Here is a 20628-nt window from a genome sequence, read left to right as displayed (position 1 = left end):
AGAAGAGAGAGAGGAGAGGAGAGGAGGAGAGATAGAGAGAGAGAGAGAGAGAGAGAGAGATGATGAGAGAGAGAAGAGAGAGAGAGAGAGGGAGAGAGATTCAGAGCTAGTAGACCAGCACCCAACAGATCATAAACCAATAGTGCTTAATACCGATTGATTGGTGCGACCGACCGGGTTTATCCTCTGCCTTGTTTATTTGTAACATGGCCAAACGTCACTGATTAGCTGCTAACAAATCTAAGGGATAAGATAATTATTAACATTTCCAACCGAGTTTATAATTTCACTTTAAATTTGATCAAAATTGTTCTTACTAATTACTCATGACATTGGATAAAATTGGTTCATTATGATAGGGTAAGCTAATTGACCACAAATATAATATTGTTTTCAATGTGTTGATCCTACATAAAATGCTACATCGGAACCCGTTTCGCTACTCTGTATCTTACATGAATCCACCCGTAGTTAGGGTGGTGACGTCATCAATCCGGCTCGGTGTCCAGCGGCCCGCACTCCCTTCACACCGCGCCGGCCGCCATTTGCGGGCGCCCCCGCGCCGAGCGGGCCGGCCGGCGACTGTGCGCCGCCGTCTGGCCGGAGCGTCCCCTCCCCCCTGCGTGTCCTTCCCCCACTACGCATTCCGAGGGGTGAATCGGCGCGGCGGCTGGCCGTGAAAACATGGGACCGGCAGCGCGGCCGCCGAGCGAGAGACGGTCACTGGGGCGCTGGAGCTCATTACTTGTCAGTGAGGAGCACTATCCTTTGTCGGCTGTTGGTGATCGCAATTGCTATCAGTTACCTAATTAAGTCATACGTCATGACTGAGACGGTTCGTGGCATGAAAAGAAAATTAAAATCGTATGCAAGAACAGCAACACAATGAATATCAGATGCACGCTAGCCGAAGTAAATAATTTAACATTTATACTCCTGTGAGAGAAAAGTACCGATGATCATTGTAACAGACAAGCGTCGTTTTCCATTTCATTAAATCCTAGTTATTTCTACATAAATGGACAATAGCAGTTGACGTTAAGCTAAAGAAGAAGAACAACGACAAAACATATTTATGCTTTCGGAAGCGAAGAATAATCACAATGGATGCGTTAAATTAACCAGCAACCGTTCATTAACAAGGACCAAATCATGAATTTATCAGCCTGCGTGCCCAATTCTATAGTCGGTTGCTAGGGATAAGAAATGAACAAGTAGCTCAGGCCTACAAAGAGCTAATGAATTGGTGTCGCTCTCTAATGTTTGCCGGGAATAACTCGATCAACTGCTGGAAGTTCCTAATGAATATCGTCGTCAATGTATACCAAAGGTAGCGAAAACATTATCTCCTAACAAATGATTCTGGGAAAAAAACGTTTAATAAAACAGTGCAAAGAGATACCACCTAAATACACAGTGTCAGATTCGTGTTTCGCTGTCGCGCTCGCGGCTTCCCCGTGGCATTCCTAGGTTTCCCGTCATATTGATCGACCATCAACACATCCTCATCAAAAATGTGTTTACATTTTCTACGCTATGTATTTACAAATGTAAGAAACCAGGACAGACAAAAAGTTACATTCCCTACGTTAAATCCAGGACAGTATTGTTAAAAATGCAATCCCCTTGAAAGCCATGACAGTCTCACCGATTAAATTACCAACCTTTTCTTCATGATTCACAATATCCAAACATGGCTAGTGGCTACCCAATTATAAGCATTTATGAAAATTATTGTGGTCGACAATTTACAGAATCAGACAGCAGATAGCGCAGCTTCCGTTGAATACACCCCCCCTTTTTGTTTAACATTTTAAACATCCTAAATAAACCCCTAACTGTGCCCAGACCAATTATTAGAAGGAACCTTTTTTTTAGAGAGAAACATCAGTGGGTCGGAACTGGGCAAAAGGACCGAAAGGTTAGCAGCCCAGCGCCCGACCAGATCCTGTCCAAACCTTGATCTGATGGTGAGGTTGCAGCTAGCCGGCTGATGTTGGCTGCTGAAGCTGTTGGTGACTCAAGGTTGCCGGCCATCGGGTCCTGCTGTCGCCGCTCGGTCCTCCTCTAGCCGCTGTTCTGACTCGTCCCCGGGTAGAACTGTGCTGTAGCGCCGTCCGGCCGACGGGCCGTGCGGCCGGTTAGGGCCGCCCGGGCCCAGCCGACGCCTTGGCCCGTCTCTGCTGAATCCTCAACCCTGACTGTCCTCTTCTCTCTCCTCCTGTATTGCAGGGCCGTCCGGCCACACGGGCCGTCCGGCCCGGCCGGCCTCCTGCCGTCGATGGTCAACTCTCCAGCCAGACTCCAACTCCCGACTCCCAACTGTCCTCTTCTCTCCCCCTGGCCTCGTTTTCCCTCGGCTCCCCAGTGCAGCTGCTCATGGCTGACAGAGGCGTCTTCAGGTACTGGTGTTCGTCCTGGTCTTCGCGTGGTCTCCTCCTTCTCCTCCTTCCACCGCCTCTGCGCCCGGGTTGTTTTGACGGCCGGGTCCCCTCTCGCCCCGGCCGTACCCTTTTGGTCCGGCGTGGCCCGGGGGCTGTTTGCCGGCGCGGCGGTGCGGTGACGCCAGCGCCGGCGCCCAAACCCCGGTGCACACGCCGTCGTCGCCATGAGAGAATGTTGAAAAATTTGCGTTAAAAATGTAGCGCGCCAGCGTTACATTTTATTGGCCTCTTTTTTTAGTCGCGCCCCCGCGACTAAGGGATGTTGATTCGCCGAGGGGCTCGACAGGCCAGTGGTCTTGCAAAGGTGGCAGCTGGATGATGCTTGCTGCTGCGCTTCGATAGCCTCTCGACGGCGCTGGTTCCCGCATTGTGCTGGCTGCTGGATGAAGCTGGCTGCTCGGTAAGATTGACGGTGACTGAAGCTGTACATTACAAAAGTGAAGGATCAAGGAACTTGACGAAAGAAAGGACATTGGTCTGGGCACCTTTCCCTAAAACGCTTGATTTCTGATTACCTGCTGTCCTGGATGAACCTAGAGACCTGAAGCTACACAAAATACATACGCGTTACACACAGACATTCAAAACGACACACACATTTGCACCCGTAATCATACAATTTGTTCCTGAACATTAAGAATCCGAAGCCTTCAAATGAAAAAGTGAAAACTCGCCTGCTAGCACTTAACCAGCTCAATGGTGAGCTATTTAGGCACGATAAACAATGTTCACGTCACGTCCGGTTACGAGTCAAATCCTTGGTGAAAGTCCCACCACGGGACCACGCCATGGAGCAGTCCTGCATCCCTGTGTCTGCCGGAGAGCTGCCCCTCCGGTCTTCACGAAGAGTTGTGTCGGGCCGCCCTGGCCATTCCGGCTCTGGCTGCGTGCTGTCGCCTGGTATTCCTCCGTCTGCTGCTGGTGTCTGGCGAGCGTGCCAACTCTGCGGCTCGCTCGGAGAGAGGGCCCGGCACCGCCGTCAGAGCTGACCGGCACCGGCTTCCCTTTCCTCTCCTTCGGCCGGCACGGCCACTAGCCCCGAATTCCTCCGGCTGGTGACTGCCCGGTCCGTACCTGTAAATGAATAAACGGGAAGGGGTGTACCGGAACAGAGACTGACGATGACGGTCCAGCTCTTCGACGTCGCTGTGCTGCGTTACCTTCCCCCTTTTGATCTCGTCTAGTGTTTTCTCCTTCCTCCGACCTCTTTCCAGTAGTTGCTTAAGATGATGTAGTCAAACGGGTCTCCCAATGTCAGAGCCGAACCATGTCAGCTTCGGCTCCGTGGCCAACGTCAGCGGGCCACTGCATTGACCAGCGACCCGTCTCCGACAGCCTGAGGTCGTTCCGCGTCTTCAATGCATCTCCGTCACACCCAGGTAGTGGTTTCAACAATTTCTTCCTTCTTCCTCGAGTTCTTGCGTTTCTCCTGCTCTCCTTTGACGGTGCATCTAGCCTCGTTCAAAAATTCATTCATAAAAAGTAAATTGCAAGTCGTCTCAACAATCTCAGCCGGCCATCAACAGAATAGAACCGATACTTCAATGACGTAAGCAAACCGACCTCCATTCTCACACCGCTGTAAAACTGCCTTTAAACACCTCATGTCAGAGTTCAACATTTTCCTGCACACATGCCCAATCCTTCAACATCTTCAGGCGTTCAGTGGCAATTCATACAATCTATTTACTACATTAACGAACAAAAGCAGCCGCCATCGATTCTCGTACCGTTGCAAAATGTCCCTTTTTCAAATTTTAAGGTTTTCAACATCTTCCTGGACAACAAATGTTCGATCCTTCAACATCTTCAGACCTGAAAGAGCTGTGAGCATCCGCATGCCGCGGGATACACACATGTCATGCATGAAACTCCTCTGGAACTCTTCTCCGGTGATTTTCTACGACACGACTTTATCGGTTCGGCTATGCATGCCAGCCTGCCAACTTTTTTTTTTCATATAGGCTTTATTTACACATACAACACATACAACATACAACAGTCATCATCATCAACATGCAATTGCACAGTCAGGTCAGTTCCAACTCCAAAAAGGAACTCCTCGGAATCCTGCCCCGCCCCGCATCGCCCCGCAAACTACGTGTATAACACATCCTCGTTCTCGCTGGGGCGATGCCCCAGGCCGCCGGCCGGGCCCGCGACCCGTCACCCTGATAGGGTGGCGAGCCGCGCGCCCGGCCGGCCGGCCGACCCTTTATAGGGCCGGCCTCCGGTTAGCCGGGTTGGGTTAGGGGCGGGCAGGGCACGCTATACCAAAGAGGCATCTACTTGAAGTGTATGAGTGTTTGTGTTTGTTTGTGATATGTGTTTGTGTGTGTAGAAGTGTGTGCGTGTGTGTGTGTGTGTGTGTGTGTGTGTGTGTGTGTGTGTGTGTTTGTAGGGGTGCATTTGTGAGGGTGTTTGTGAATGTGTGTTTATGTTTCATGTCTTGTTATATGAACTGCCTTCTATCTCGTACTAGACAAAAGCGTGAGAAACACGGACTATCAGTGCTCTGGCTCAGTGTCTTCATGTGAATTTGGCTCTAAAATGTTTTTTACGGCACCCCACTTATCGTTAAAAGTCGGCAATTTACCTTGGATCCTTGCGGATCCCATTTCTTTTTCAGCCTCTATCCGAAGCATATGTAAAAGGTGATCGACGTTCGGTTGCTGACCTTTGCTTCTGGCTTTGTATATCACTAACTTAGCAATTGTTATTATTAGCACTTCTATTTTGCTAATCTTTTCTAGCGTCGGGAAGAACCAACTTTTTCTATCAAACATTATTTCTAAGCGAAACGAGTTTTGCAAAATTGCTTTGAACTGCTGAATGAAATCTTGAACTTTAGGACACATCCAGAAAAGATGTATGAGAGTTTCACAATCACTTAAGCAAAATGTGCATGCAGAGTTTTCTATCACGCCTATCCTATGTAAGAATCTGTTTGTTGTGAGTATTCTAGTTATTAATCTGAAATGGAATGATTGCAAATATGTATTTTGTGTTACAATTCTCATGTCATTCATACTTCCTTCTAGTGCTAAATCAATGTCACGCATCCACTTTCTACTCCAGTTAGCTTGAGAGTCTTTATATTTTTTTCGTAATGACTTGATAAACTCATGATACGCTATCTTTGATATTTTGCTTTTTCTCGCCAATAAAGCTATCTTGTATGGGATAAGAGGTAAATTTAATTGATGACGAACTGCTAAGTTACGTATTTCGGAAGGTAGACTTCTAACTAATGACTGATAACATAAAAATGTCATTCTCACTCCGTATCTTCGTGCTAGTTGTTCTCTCGTTAAAAGTGCTCCCGATTCTAGATCTATTAAGTCATGAATGAACCTCAGTCCTTTACCGTCCCATTTAGTAACTTTGTCATATGTAAACTTAGTATAGTTAGAACACCATATCCAGTCAGACAACATCCGCTCGGGGTTCACTTGATGCATTTCCATGAAGTCTCCCCATGATCTTGCAACCTCAGCCCAAAACTGATTGGGGATAAGTTTACTCTCTTTATTCACCTTTTTGCAGCCGTATCTTTCAATAAACTCTACATTAGGAATCTCTTTTTTTATCCATCCTGCCCAGCTATTATTTGACCAATGCAGTCTTTGAACCCAACTTACTTTCATACTCTTGATAAACGACCACAGATCTATCATTTTCAGTCCATCGTGATGATAACCTTGAATAATTTTCGTTCGCTTGACGAGGTCGTTTCGATCATTCCATAAGAATGTATACCAGAGGGATTCTATGTGTTTAACCATCTTGTGAGATGGATTTGGCAGCGCCATTAAAATATGCACCAATTTTGACAATAGTAGCGATTTTATAACCGTTATCTTTCCGAAAACTGATAGATTTCTTCTCTTCCATTGCGCTATTTCTTTCTCAATTGCCGGTAAGATAGCTGATATGTTCCTATCGGTTAATTCATCATTTTTGTCATTGAAAGTAATTCCCAGTATTCTCAGCTCTTCAACGCAATTAATTCCGGAGAAGTTCGCTATCCTCGCATTGCCGCCAATGGGCAAACATTTTGTTTTACTGATATTTGTGCGCAGTCCGGAAAAGGAGGAAAAAGTCTCCATCTCTTCGAGAGCGCCCCGTAATGAAGTGTCACTTGCATCAAGGAACATAATAACATCATCAGCGTACTGAGAGATTTTGATTTCAAAATCATGTATCCTCACTCCGCGTACTTTCTCAGATTGCACGATCATATTTGTAAGGGGCTCCATTGCAAGATTGAACAAATAACCTGACGCCGGGTCACCCTGTCTGATTCCCTGATGCAAATAGATTTTATCTCCTAGGAAGCCACCTAACATGATTCTTGAAAAGTTTGCATCGTTAAGATAAACAAGCTGTATCAGCTTCTTGAAATTAGGTCCAAAGTTGTATTGATCTAATGCTTTACGTAAGAAATCCCAGGAAACACTTTCGAACGCGGCTTCAATGTCTGCTGCGAGGAGGAAGCCAGGTTTGTTGTTTCTGTTTAAAAAATCAATAACATCATATACAAGTCTGCTATTTTCTGCTATACATCGCCCTTTTATGTAAGCACTCTGACTAGGTGAAATAAGTTCATGCATTACGCTTTTCAGCCTAGAAGTAATAGCAGCAGATATAATTTTAAAATCAGTGTTTAATAAAGAAATGGGTCTCCAACCTTTTACCGAATCTGCTGGTTTACCCGATTTCGGGATAAGCGTCACTATTCCCTCTCGGAAAGAGTTAATCAAACAACCCTTCAACACATCTTCATTAAAAGCTCTTAACAAAAATACTCCAATGTACGGCCAAAAATGTTTGAAAAAAGCTGCCGTGAAGCCATTGCTTCCTGGCGATTTTCCTTTCTTCATCGACATCAGTGCGGATGTCAGTTCTCGAAAACTTAGTGGCTCATCAAGAGAACTTTTTTGTAAGTCGTTGAGACGACGCGTAATGTTTTTTTGGAGGTATTCTGAAGCATCCCTGCAATCTGTCTTTGCTGTATACTTTTCAGAGAAATAATTGGTTAGTTCTTGCAGGATGTCTCGTCGCTTACGTATAATTTTGTCATCCACCCTCAGACACTGAATTGTTTTCCGAGTAGCATTTCGCTTCTCAAGTGACAAGAAATAGTGTGAGCTCCTTTCCCCATGATCGTGCCATGCTACCCTCGATCGTGTTATTAGTCCCTGGATCTTAGGGGCTCTCAAAGTTTCAAGTTGCTTTTGCAGTTTATCCAGCTCGTGGAAACCTTCCTCAGATAAATTACCTGGCAATGCTTTTCGGAAATCTCCTATTTTATTAATAATGCTAAGTTCCTCTGCTCTTCTTATTCGCGCCTTCCTTTTGGAATATTTCACGGTCTCGCCCCTTATTAACATCAGAAGTGTTTCGTAAAAAAGACCAATATCTATCTTAAATTGTATTTCGTTGTAGTTCATTGGATCAGAACGAAATTCCTCGGAGTAGAGTGGGATAGCATACTCTGCAATGATCTCATTTATATAGTTCTGAATCTTCTCAGTATAATCAGTATCGCTTAAGAGAGATTCATTGAATTTCCATAGATACGGTCCCCTCTCTTGGTCAGGTTCAGTGAAAGTCATTGATATCATGCTATGATCTGTTCTGTAACCTGGCGATATAGTACAATTAGAAAGGTTAGGAAGCATATGCTCACTGGTTATAAACATATCTAACCTTCCAAACTTAAATGGATTCTGTTTACGCCAAGTGAATTGTGTTTCATCCGGATGAAAGTGCCTCCAAACGTCGACTAAGTCGTACTTTCGCATTATGCTTTTAAACTTCTCTTTGGCATTAGGATTATTATTTTGGATGTAATTTGAATCCCTCTTTAAATCCATCACAAAATTAAAGTCACCTCCTATTATCACGTTTTCTGAAGGCAGAGAATCTAGATATTCTTCAAGGATTTCATAAAACCTGGGGTTATCCTCGTTAGGGCCGTAGACACTAACAATGGTATAGATGTTAGATGCGATACTACATACCAAGATCACAAGGTTGCCACTATCACATGTTCGTTCCTCTAAAACGTTAAAAGATACTGTCGATTTCACCAATATTGATGATCCTCGGCTATTGCCAGTTTTACATGAGTGAAAACATTTACCTCGCCATAGCGCGTCGAAAAAGGGAATTGTACGAGCAGTTATATGGGTATCTTGTAATAATACAATATCGTATGATGTTTGCCTTATGTAGTTAATAACGTCCCGTCTTTTCTGTTGACTACCTAAACCTCTGCAGTTCATAGACATTATACTTAACTCACTCATATATGTGTACGAATATCAATGTAACCCCCTTTGAATCAACACTTAGAGTAGGGAATAGAATGACACAGCCGAACACTATAGCCCTGCTTTCCGCTTCGTATCTTTTGTGTTTTATCGTGTGCATTGTTTCTGGTAGTGAGTCTTGCATGTCAAGGAGTATATATGCTATGATGTAGTTGTGTGTGTGATGACTTAGGATTTCGGCACATTTCCTGTTACGCCTACGATTGAAGACGCGGCACAAACACTGCGTTACAGCGACATCTGTAATACACTGAAAGGCGACATCTACCCTAATGCTTCTCCACCAGGGAACGTAGGTGGCGCTTTGGCGAGTTGCCAGAACGCCGCACGGAACGTGCGAGGGTGACGAGACGACGAGATGAGGTTTCTTACAAACAACAAAAACACAAAAAAGACAACATATGAAAAAAGGGTTGTACCAAAGGAGAACAATTTTCTCGCTGCTACCTAGTGTTACTCACACTTATCAAGTCTCAAAAACCCACCAAATCGAAGCTATCCTATCATGAAACAAGTACCACGAGCTAATTGTAATGTCATGAGACAAGGAAAAAAAGAAATAAAAAGCATAAACTAAACCTTAATAGTCACTTTCCATTCATCATGATTTCAATGGCTTTAAATGGAAGCATACAATAGTAAGCAAACCGATACTCTAGAAGGCAGTGTCTTGAGCCCGAGTAACGCCGGGACACGCTGAGTCACTCACCGCAGCGACGGACAGTCGCCCGACCCCGGCCGGCACAGCAACGGGCGGTGCAACCGGTCCGGAGACAGCGACCGGGCGACGGGCGAAAGGACCTCCGGCCCAGCGCAGCCCACCGCCGGAGCGGTCAGCCTGCCAACTTCATGCCCCCAGGATATGGCCATCCCCCACGTTGGGCGCCAAATTTGTGTAGCGGGGTGTCGGGCTGCTACTGAGATCAGTGTTTGTGCGAGGCTGGTCATTCACTGGCGGGCACATAGACTGCTACACACAGTACAGCGGCATGGGTCACAGGGTTAGTGGGCATTCACGGTGGGATATTAAAAGGTTGCCTGATGTTTCTCTCTGCCTACGCTCCCTTCTGTTATATTCTAACGAAATCTCAAAAATGTCTATCAATCAATGTTCCAGCGAAATCTCACAATTGTGCGTCTATTGTTCTTAAGTTATCCCCTGAGTTGAGGGTGCCTCCTCCCACTGGATATAACTCATTCACGCTCTCACCATTAATTCTTCATTCACACGGCCACTCATTCATTCTTCCATGCGTCGTAAATAAAATATTTCAGGTGGCAAACCTGTCCCTCCCCCGTTTTCCTACAATCCCCCAGTGGTACCCAGGTTCAGACTAATCACTATACGCGTAATTATCCCCCCCCCCCAAAAAAAAAACAGTTTGAAGACAGGAACTTCCGTTTACGTATCAGTGCATACAATGGATTTCAAAATGGGTCATTGTTTTAATTTCGTAAGGTTTGTTCCTTTACTATGCTCCGTAAATCAGCCGAACGCTTCGTTATACTCGTAACACACGAATAGAATATTACGAACCACCTCATGCTTCGGCACTCGAGTTGAGTTGACCATGCCCAATGCCTACACAAAGAAAGGGAAAACGTCTCCGGCCCGCAGCCCCGAGACCAGGGCTCGCAGGAGACTCCTTAGTCCGGCTTTCCACGGGGGACTCATTAAATTTTGAAACCGGGTTGGGTTACTAAGGTCCGTCCGTGATACTAATGACCGCATCTCGCACCAGCCATAGTTCAGGGTTTCCGGGCCAAACCGGCGATCTAAACGGGTTAGCCTACGTCGGCTATCTATCAAGACGACTCTCGTCTTCCACGCACGCAGGTCCACTCGGGGACATCCTGCACTCGGCATCCATCATCGACTACCAGCACATAGGTGCCCAGAGCCCTATCTATCCGTGGCTGGTAGTTAAACTGTCGTCACAGACCTATTCGAAAGGACCAGAGCATGGCCGGAGCTACTCGACTGACTGCGGGTGGCCAGCACCGTCTGACTGCGATCACCCGACTCGAATACTCGGTATCTAATGTTTACCCCCGTCCTGCGGCATTACACGTTTCTTCGCGGGGCATTACTCATCCGGCGGCATACGATCCCTCGCTAGAACGCCTGGGGTCCTAACCACCTCCGAAACTATCTACGTCGCTCTTCAAATGACGTCCTGCGCCGCTCACTTGAGGGACCGATAGCGGACCTACCTAACGTTTTGAAACCGGGCTGGGTAACTAAGGTCCGTCCGTGATACTAATGACCGCATCTCGCTCCAGCCATAGCTCAGGGGTTCCGGGCCAACCCGGCGGCCTAAAATCTGCCCAGCCTCCGAGGCTGTCAATCCGAGAAACACCATCTTTCGCGGCGACCAACCCGCCGATACACATCCCAAGCGACGGCTCGCGTGACCTTATCGCCCCCCAGGGCTAACTCAATCGAGGCCTACACTGAAAACATTTTTACACCTGTTCCCGAAAAATAACTCCTGTCCTAAGTGTGAAGAATCAAATGACACCCGAATCACGAATCATCTGTTAAGTCTGATCAACTATGCATGGGTAAACGTAAGTGTTTGGGATAATACACTTTGCCTTAACACTGTGGTCCACGAAAAATACGTGCTCCGGGTGTCATCATGAACCTCGTTATAGATGATCAACACCGGTTTCGAGTCCCCCACAAATTGATCATCAGGGCAGGCATCAATAAAAGGGTAGGACCTTGGAATGCGTGTTATTTTTCCCGCGCGACCGCCTTGGGCTGATCATGCAGCTCGCGAAACGCGTATCATTTTCCCGCGCGTCCGCCGGCGGCGGGTTGTTTGTCACTTTACTCGGGTGTAAGAAATTACAAACATTTGGCCTTGTCGCCATCTTTGCTGCATTTTGTGTGTTGCGGCGGACGCGTGGTATTGCCGGTTCTGGGCTGCATGGATTCGAAGAGGGCTGAGGTAAGGTGATAGGCATACATCTTTACAATAAGCATTTGGCCATTTGCAGTTACGGAAGGCGAATAAGGATGTGGAGGAAGGTAGAAACGCAGCAAGACGTCCTGCTGTCTGCTTCTGTCGGCATATGTGGCGCTGTCATAATGATAACTGGTGAATTATCCATTTTATTTCCTATGTTACTCCGTTCTTTTCCTTGCTATTTTATAATTACAATATTTGCATAATGCATGGTTTAATGTGCCTATCCTAGAGTTCCGCATCACAAATGCTTTGTGTGCACCATTGATAATGTGATGCCTCATGGTTGTGAATGACAATGAGGGATGATAAAGCACAGAAGGAAATAGTTAAATAGCCATTTTAATGGTTATAATTGACTGAATCCAATTCATGTGCCTACGTATGGATTGGATTTTAGATTTCAATTTATCAGTACATGGATTTGGATTATTTGAGGTGAGACGTGCAGAATGTTCATACCTACCTTCAAGGGCGGAGAATTGTTGGGGGTGCATTTCTTGTTTGAATGTATAATTTTCTGCATTCAGGATGGTTATCGGGATAACAAAGGCCACTTGGCCTGGTGGACCTATTCTCACCGAGCTCTTAGCTGGTTGGACTAGTGTGGCTCTAAGGGATAGGGAGTGTTGTACATGACCGTCTTCCAGTGGCGGTCTAGTCGGGCCTTGAACTGGTTGAGGGTTTCGGCACACACATGGTCTCAGTCTGGGAGTGTGATCCAGTTGTTGACTACTCACACACTCAGCATGTTCCACTGAACGAGTGTCCGCACCCTGCGTTTCTTGAACTTCCACTTGTGCCCTCTCGTTCTTGTCGAGTCGTGCCTTGTCAGGATCTCAGCAACCAGCACAGGGGCGTAGGAGCCACAGGGGGGGGCACGTGGCCCCCCCCAACCGCAGAGCCGTGGGGCATTGCCCCCATAACTTCACGGTAAAAAGATGCATTTCGAGACAAAAATGGCATGGCATTGCACCTTGCGATGCGAGCCAGCGTCCCTACGTTCAGTAAAGCACATTTCCGTCTAATGAAGGAGCCTTTTGGGCAGGTAGGACACCTTTTCTCATCACTGGCGCACTAGCAGACCGAATTTTGCCCCCACAGCTGAAAGCAAGTTCCTACGCCCCTGAACCAGCAGGTCGTAGAGCAGGTGTCCTGACCTAGAGCAGGTTTATTAGTTATTACTCATTGTTTACCTAAAATCCTACTAAGTTAATCTAAATTAGGTACGTACTCCCTTCTCATCTAAAGCAGCTAAAGTAATTTGGTGGGGTACCTAATGAGGAGTTTAGGTGAGCCAAAGAAATATATCCAGTAACAACATTGGCGGATCTAGCTAGTGACTAAGGGAGGGGCCAAAACGGGCCAAAGTAGGGGCCTTATACATGTAGCAATATACCTAAAGCATTGGGTTCGGTTTGCAAAGGGAGGGGTCAAATCCCACTTTGGCCCCGCCACTGCTGGATTTTGGCCCGTTGCCCCCTGGATCCGCTAGTGAGTAACAATCTATATCTGTAAGAAGCTTGAGTTTGAGGGCTTCGGGTACCTGATTGCAAAATCAGGAACACCCACAGACACAGCCAAAATCCAGACAGCCAACTTTCAATTGGCTGTCTGGCACTGGGAGCAAATGGTCATTTTTTATGCATCCAAGGTCCTGGATGACAAATCAATATTTTGATGCAAAGTGGGGGGGGGGCTTGTCATAGGCATCTTGGTTAAAGGGACCCTCCCACCTTTTAAAATGTTATTAAAACCAGTTAAATTGTGCCCGACTTTATAGATTGGATGCCCAGGAACATGGTTCTGGCATTTATTTTTCATTAAACATCTCAGGCTTCCCATATTCCAAACACAAACTTTCAAATATGTGAGTCACAGCCTAAAATTCTCCCTTCCCCAGGCCACATTACTGTCATAAAGCTGATTCTTTTTAATCTGTAGGCACCACAGCAAAGCTCAGACCAAGTTTTAATTGATTTTCCACGAACAAGCCCATCTAAATCAGAATGACTAAATGAGGTGACGTCACACTAACGGTCGCTCCGTGTTGAAGATAGGACCTTAGCTAAGGTCTTTTTTTGAAGCATCAGATGGAGTTTTCTCCTAAACTGGTAGGCCATGGTAGTTCTTTCTGGAAGATTGGAACATAAGATACATAGGCGTTGCCAGACTTTTTAGGTTGGGGGGGGAAATAAACCCACCTACCCCCTAAACTAAGTTTCTCCTCGGATTTCGGCCACTTAATTTCGAAAATGTTGGAAAATACAAAAAAAAAAACAATCTGGACAAAACAGGTGTCTTTCTTCACCAGTTTTTGCTCAGAAATCCACTGGTGCCATTTATTTTTCCATTCGACCCCTAGAAGTCCCCAAAATTGCATTTGAAAATCTGACGTCATATTTTAGTATGATTTTGGAGATTAAAACGGGTCATTTGGGGATCAGATATAGAGCTATCGATTTGAAATTTGATGTTTGACAAAATAGAGGTGTATAACATATATTCCGATTCCTGAAATTTTTGGATTTTATTGGCATTTTCTTCTTTTTTTGGGGGGGGGGGACAAAATAAAAAAGTAAAAAATCGGAGGTAGCCATGTTGTAGGGCTAGCAATTCTACATTTACGCTATTTTTCGTTTGCAATTCCATTTCTAAATGTGACTTTGAGAGACTCTCAAACAAATGCCGGATTTCGTCTAAAAATCGAGCAACATGACGTCGGAAATTGGCTTTATCTAAAAAATTGTCAACGAATTAGAAAAAAACAAATATCCATCATGTGCGCAATGGTTCCATAAGAAAATCAAGTTTCAACTCGATATCTCCAGGCGTTTGGCCATGGCACACAAAAACCTGGGGGGGGGGCTTCTCAGCCCCCCCCCCCCCCGCCAGGAATAGGGTTAACCGCACTGTCTCCTCGAACTGTCTATCTGTCTCCTCGATCCTTATAAATTTATCGTCGTCTCAATCATTGTGGTGAAACAAATGCAGCTGTCGGAGGTATTCTATGTCTACCGTATGTTGGATATGGAACGACACCTAGTATGTACCCTACAGTGCTGAAATGGCCTACATTTTGGCCGAAATTGCGTCTTTCTATCAAAATAGCAAAACACAAACACGCCACTAATAAAATAATTATTCCAAAACCAAGATCCAGTGGTACCGAACAGTTAACTTTGATTTTGAAATCACAAACTTGTTTTCTGACGATACCCTCCCAGTCCGCATCCATCTCCTGCAATCCACAAAGGCTGTCACAAAACTACTTCGTGCATTCTTGCAAAGCGTTTTCCTGTGACAGAAAGGTAAGCTGGCGATCACTGGTTTATATTGGTGAAATGGGTCTTTTTACTCCCACAGCTTGATGAAGCGATGTCGAAGACGTTTGCGGACAGAAGGATCCTGGTGGTGACGAAGAGGCTATCCGTACCCAAGCTGAAGAAGCTCTACCCTGCCCTCTTTCAGGAAATGGAGGTATGTCTCTCGCCCTCTCGCTCTCATTCTCGCTCACTTGGTAGTGGTTGTGCTTATGCTACATCGTGCCACGCTTTGTTTTGTAGTGTTCATGAAATTTATGGTTTTATCATCTCTTAGATGTTGGGAGTGAAACTTCCTACCAGGGTTTTGCTCCACCCACCCATGAGTCGTCAAATTTGACTCGACTCTAACTCAAATGAGTCGAGTCGGAGTTGAGTCCAGTGTCAGAAAAGTGATCCCTTTCTATTTTTTTCCGAACTTGGAAGTTTTGTTCCGTCAAAAAGTTCTACTGTAAAGAATGACAAGTTTTATTCTGCGAGTATCAAAGTTGATAATGAATCAAAGTCATATAATGAAACAAAGTATGTAGCATGCTAATTGATAGTTATCCACGGGCTACCCATAAACGTTTGCTATTTTCACTTCCTCGTTTCTTAGATGGTGTCGACTTATTTCATTGGTAACTCTAGATTTTATTTCCATGTCATATAATAAAGACGTATTTATTTGTTGCAGATCTGGGCGGAGCTTGCCCGAATCAGGGGCGGTGGATCGACCAAGGAGAATGGGCTGGAGAGGGCGCGTGAGAACCTTTCCAAGGTGCTCACAAAGTTCCAAGTCTGTGAAACGAATGGTACGTTATTGTGAATTTACGGTTAACAATTTCGTGGATCTCGAGTCAAAAGTGCATTTTAGTGCCAGTGTTCTTCTAGTTCGGCTACTTTCCTCTTCCATCGCCGTACTTCAAATTTGAAGTTTGACTCTAGGCTTATACAAAGACTTGCCCAAGAGGTACCTACATGGTCGTTTGTCCATTTCCCCTTTTTCTCCCGCACCTATTAACGCAGTCAGAGCCCACTGGAAAGACAATCGGACAAAGTTTATTAACGGATCTACGTTAGCCATATTTGGGGTATCTATAAAGATTGGATGGTGGTTGGTGGCGCTTTGGCTCCCTCATTGCATGATAATGTTCTTACCAGTTTTTAGTTTGTGGTAGGATAATGAAAAATATAAACGAAACGTCGGATTGTCTTTTGAAAAAAAAACGAGCTATTGTGTGTGCAGTTTGTATTTTACGGCATGACAGTGTTGCATTGGTAACTGACATGCGTGTCTATGTGTGTCTGTGTGTTTTAGAAGCTGCGCTGGAGCATCTCCTCATCGAACTTCGCGAGGAAGACGCTCTTTACGCGGCACCGACGGCCGGAGGTCCAATGGTTATATGGCGTGATGCCCTCTGGGTCGAGGGAGAGAAGGTAGCTGATTTTGAGATACTGAACAAGATCGACCAGTTCCTCACATGGGGTGCTGCGTTCTCGGTGTTCGCTCAAAAGCCGACCAAGAAAAGCACGCGGTGCTCCGCATACCTGGCAACCGTTATGGTTCTCCAAACAGACGTGCTGAAGCCCCCGAAAGGCCTGGAGCGTATCACTCAGTAAGCGTCAAGCTCAGTAGATTCGTGTCGCCTGACTGTCCATCTGAGGCCCGACTGAGTCGGGTAAGACTTACCTTTTTCCGTCTTGCGGAACTTCTTCACTGTCAGTGGGCCGAGATAGTCGTGTGTTGAAAGGTCGTCTCATGTCGACTCTCGCCTCTGGCAGGTCAGCCATCCTGGGTAGCTGAGGGGTGGCTCTGCGGTTGCGGCAGAACGCACACTTCTGTTGACACACTTCTGTTCACACTTCTGTTGACACGAAATGACAACAGATATGCTGTCATTTCGGTTTGTGTCGTGTTGTTTTTTTTTAATAAAGTCGTTCGCCAAAAACAGTTGTTTTCTCAAGGGTGTGCAGTTACACTCATTACGCGGGGAGCCGTGGGACGGGTGTTGGAAAGTACCCGCGGGAGAGGTGTTTAAGCGCAGGTGTAACCCACAACGCAGGTGTAGACAGTAGGTGCTTAAATTCGATGCCGGTGTAGACAGTAGGTGTTGATACTCGATGCGGGTGTAAACAGTGGGCGTTGATACTCGATGGGGGTGTAAGCAGTGGGCGTTGATACTCGATGGGGGTGTAAACAGTGGGTGTTAATACTTAATGCGGGTGTAAACATCGAGCGTTGATACTCGATGCGCGTGTAAACATTGGGTGTTGATACCTGATGCAGGTGTTCGATGACGCCTTGATGAAGGGTTAGTTGACACCTGTTCAGATGCTTAAAAATGGAACCTGATCAACGACACCTGTTCCGCGGGTTTACACTCGGGACAGGTGTAAAAATGTTTTCAGTGTAACATTTAGTGGGGTCGATCCCTATTGATCATCATTCAGGAAATCCATTTTTCTATTGCATATTTTCCCTCCCCTTTCATTGGCTTCTCATCCCTTCCTTAATCCTATTGCTTGGACATTCGCTAGAACCGTGTACGCCTTCAAGGAACAAACTGATAATAAGGGCAATTATCTCACCAGCCCGTCATTCAATCAGAAACCCACAATTAGCACGACCGACTTCAAATAAGGTAACCCAACAAAATAAGGCAAATATTTTAGTTAACAATGTTTCATTCCCATAAAAAATTATCAGTAGGCAACTGCAACCCATGCCCTGTTCCCAATACCTAAAGTAAGTGCGAGAGTCGCGTTGGCAGGCATATCACTCACAGGGGAGCGACATGCATAGACTTACGGCCTCGCTGTCTGAGTCAAAGTCGGGTATTCTAGTCTCATTGGGAAAATGTGGGGTCCCATTATCCTTACGGCTCACAGACTGAAATCAAGCTAGCATTTGACCACGAGTACGAAATATAATGAAGATTTAAAATGCATAGGTGCGAATTGGTTAATAATTAAAATTTTAATTTCCAATTAATATTCACCATCGAACACGTATCGTTGAACATATTAACGCTAAATAATTGTTTTAAACTAGCCTTTCTATTTAACTCAGGTGCTAATGATGATGCTCTCTCGGTAGGATAACACCTTCTCGCGTGACGTCATCCACTTTCCACCATAATGTGCCGCACTGTAGCGTTCGGTGTATCATGCGCAGTATTCATAATAACCCAATTCCGACCTACCGACGCCCACTCGGAGCCGGAATCAGCCCGACCCGTCTCTCCCCTTTGTTGACGGCGCGAGGGATACCAGCAGATCATTAGTGGGCCAGGTCCGGCCGCTGCCGGCGGCCTCCGAGACTGTCCACCGGCCAGCGAAACCGTCCGCCGACCCCAGTTCATGGGCGCACCTCCCCTTGGTTGCTATAAATATCTTCCTCCGATCGCGAGAGAGAGAGAGAGAGAGAGAGAGAGAGAGAGAGAGAGAGAGAGAGAGAGAGAGAGAGAGAGAGAGAGAGAGAGAGAGAGAGAGAGAGAGAGAGAGAGAGAGAGAGAGAGAGAGAGCGACAGAGAGAGAGAGAGAGAGAGAGAGAGAGAGAAAGAGGAGGGAGAAAGAGAAAAAGAAAGAGAGAGAGAGAGAGAGAGAGAGAGAGAGAGAGAGAGAGAGAGGGAGAGAGATTCAGAGCTAGTAGACCAGCACCCAACAGATCATAAACCAATAGTGCTTAATACCGATTGATTGGTGCGACCGACCGGGTTTATCCTCTGCCTTGTTTATTTGTAACATGGCCAAACGTCACTGATTAGCTGCTAACAAATCTAAGGGATAAGATAATTATTAACATTTCCAACCGAGTTTATAATTTCACTTTAAATTTGATCAAAATTGTTCTTACTAATTACTCATGACATTGGACAAAATTGGTTCATTATGATAGGGTAAGCTAATTGACCACAAATATAATATTGTTTTCAATGTGTTGATCCTACATAAAATGCTACATCGGAACCCGTTTCGCTACTCTGTATCTTACATGAATCCACCCGTAGTTAGGGTGGTGACGTCATCAATCCGGCTCGGTGTCCAGCGGCCCGCACTCCCTTCACACCGCGCCGGCCGCCATTTGCGGGCGCCCCCGCGCCGAGCGGGCCGGCCGGCGACTGTGCGCCGCCGTCTGGCCGGAGCGTCCCCTCCCCCCTGCGTGTCCTTCCCCCACTACGCATTCCGAGGGGTGAATCGGCGCGGCGGCTGGCCGTGAAAACATGGGACCGGCAGCGCGGCCGCCGAGCGAGAGACGGTCACTGGGGCGCTGGAGCTCATTACTTGTCAGTGAGGAGCACTATCCTTTGTCGGCTGTTGGTGATCGCAATTGTTATCAGTTACCTAATTAAGTCATACGTCATGACTGAGACGGTTCGTGGCATGAAAAGAAAATTAAAATCGTATGCAAGAACAGCAACACAATGAATATCAGATGCACGCTAGCCGAAGTAAATAATTTAACATTTATACTCCTGTGAGAGAAAAGTACCGATGATCATTGTAACAGACAAGCGTCGTTTTCCATTTCATTAAATCCTAGTTATTTCTACATAAATGGACAATAGCAGTTGACGTTAAGCTAAAGAAGAAGAACAACGACAAAACATATTTATGCTTTCGGAAGCGAAGAATAATCACAATGGATGCGTTAAATTAACCAGCAACCGTTCATTAACAAGGACCAAATCATGAATTTATCAGCCTGCGTGCCCAATTCTATAGTCGGTTGCTAGGGATAAGAAATGAACAAGTAGCTCAGGCCTACAAAGAGCTAATGAATTGGTGTCGCTCTCTAATGTTTGCCGGGAATAACTCGATCAACTGCTGGAAGTTCCTAATGAATATCGTCGTCAATGTATACCAAAGGTAGCGAAAACATTATCTCCTAACAAATGATTCTGGGAAAAAAAACGTTTAATAAAACAGTGCAAGGAGATACCACCTAAATACACAGTGTCAGATTCGTGTTTCGCTGTCGCGCTCGCGGCTTCCCCGTGGCATTCCTAGGTTTCCCGTCATATTGATCGACCATCAACACATCCTCATCAAAAATGTGTTTACATTTTCTACGCTATGTATTTACAAATGTAAGAAACCAGGACAGACAAAAAGTTACATTCCCTACGTTAAATCCAGGACAGTATTGTTAAAAATGCAATCCCCTTGAAAGCCATGACAGTCTCACCGATTAAATTACCAACCTTTTCTTCATGATTCACAATATCCAAACATGGCTAGTGGCTACCCAATTATAAGCATTTATGAAAATTATTGTGGTCGACAATTTACAGAATCAGACAGCAGATAGCGCAGCTTCCGTTGAATACACCCCCCCCCTTTTTGTTTAACATTTTAAACATCCTAAATAAACCCCTAACTGTGCCCAGACCAATTATTAGAAGGAACCTTTTTTTTAGAGAGAAACATCAGTGGGTCGGAACTGGGCAAAAGGACCGAAAGGTTAGCAGCCCAGCGCCCGACCAGATCCTGTCCAAACCTTGATCTGATGGTGAGGTTGCAGCTAGCCGGCTGATGTTGGCTGCTGAAGCTGTTGGTGACTCAA

At 45.8% G+C, this 20628-nt stretch overlaps 1 protein-coding gene across 1 annotated transcript; it reads left to right on the top strand.

Moving 5' to 3' along the window:
• Positions 1-11634: 11634 nt before the first annotated feature.
• LOC122375921 lies at positions 11635-16918 on the top strand. Its single transcript, XM_043355503.1, has 4 exons — positions 11635-11739; positions 15124-15237; positions 15757-15874; positions 16381-16918. Exons 1-4 carry the CDS (start codon positions 11719-11721, stop codon positions 16680-16682), a joined length of 555 nt encoding a protein of 184 aa, XP_043211438.1. The 5' UTR covers positions 11635-11718; the 3' UTR covers positions 16683-16918.
• The last annotated feature ends 3710 nt before the right edge of the window (positions 16919-20628 follow it).

This window comes from Amphibalanus amphitrite, unplaced genomic scaffold (genome assembly GCF_019059575.1).
Source record: "Amphibalanus amphitrite isolate SeventyFive unplaced genomic scaffold, NRLGWU_Aamphi_draft 001958F_arrow, whole genome shotgun sequence".
Classification (NCBI taxonomy): Eukaryota; Metazoa; Arthropoda; class Thecostraca; order Balanomorpha; family Balanidae; genus Amphibalanus; species Amphibalanus amphitrite.
The sequence above is the reverse complement of the archived record's forward strand: the minus strand, read 5'-3'. Positions and strand labels throughout refer to the sequence as shown.

Bases quoted from the DNA above. Each gene is read 5' to 3' on its own strand.
- LOC122375921 (XM_043355503.1), top strand. From the start codon at position 11,719: ATGGATTCGAAGAGGGCTGAG. The intron at 15,238-15,756 runs GTATGTCTCTCG...TATTTGTTGCAG, and splicing joins CCCTCTTTCAGGAAATGGAG to ATCTGGGCGGAGCTTGCCCG. The intron at 15,875-16,380 runs GTACGTTATTGT...TGTGTGTTTTAG, and splicing joins CCAAGTCTGTGAAACGAATG to AAGCTGCGCTGGAGCATCTC.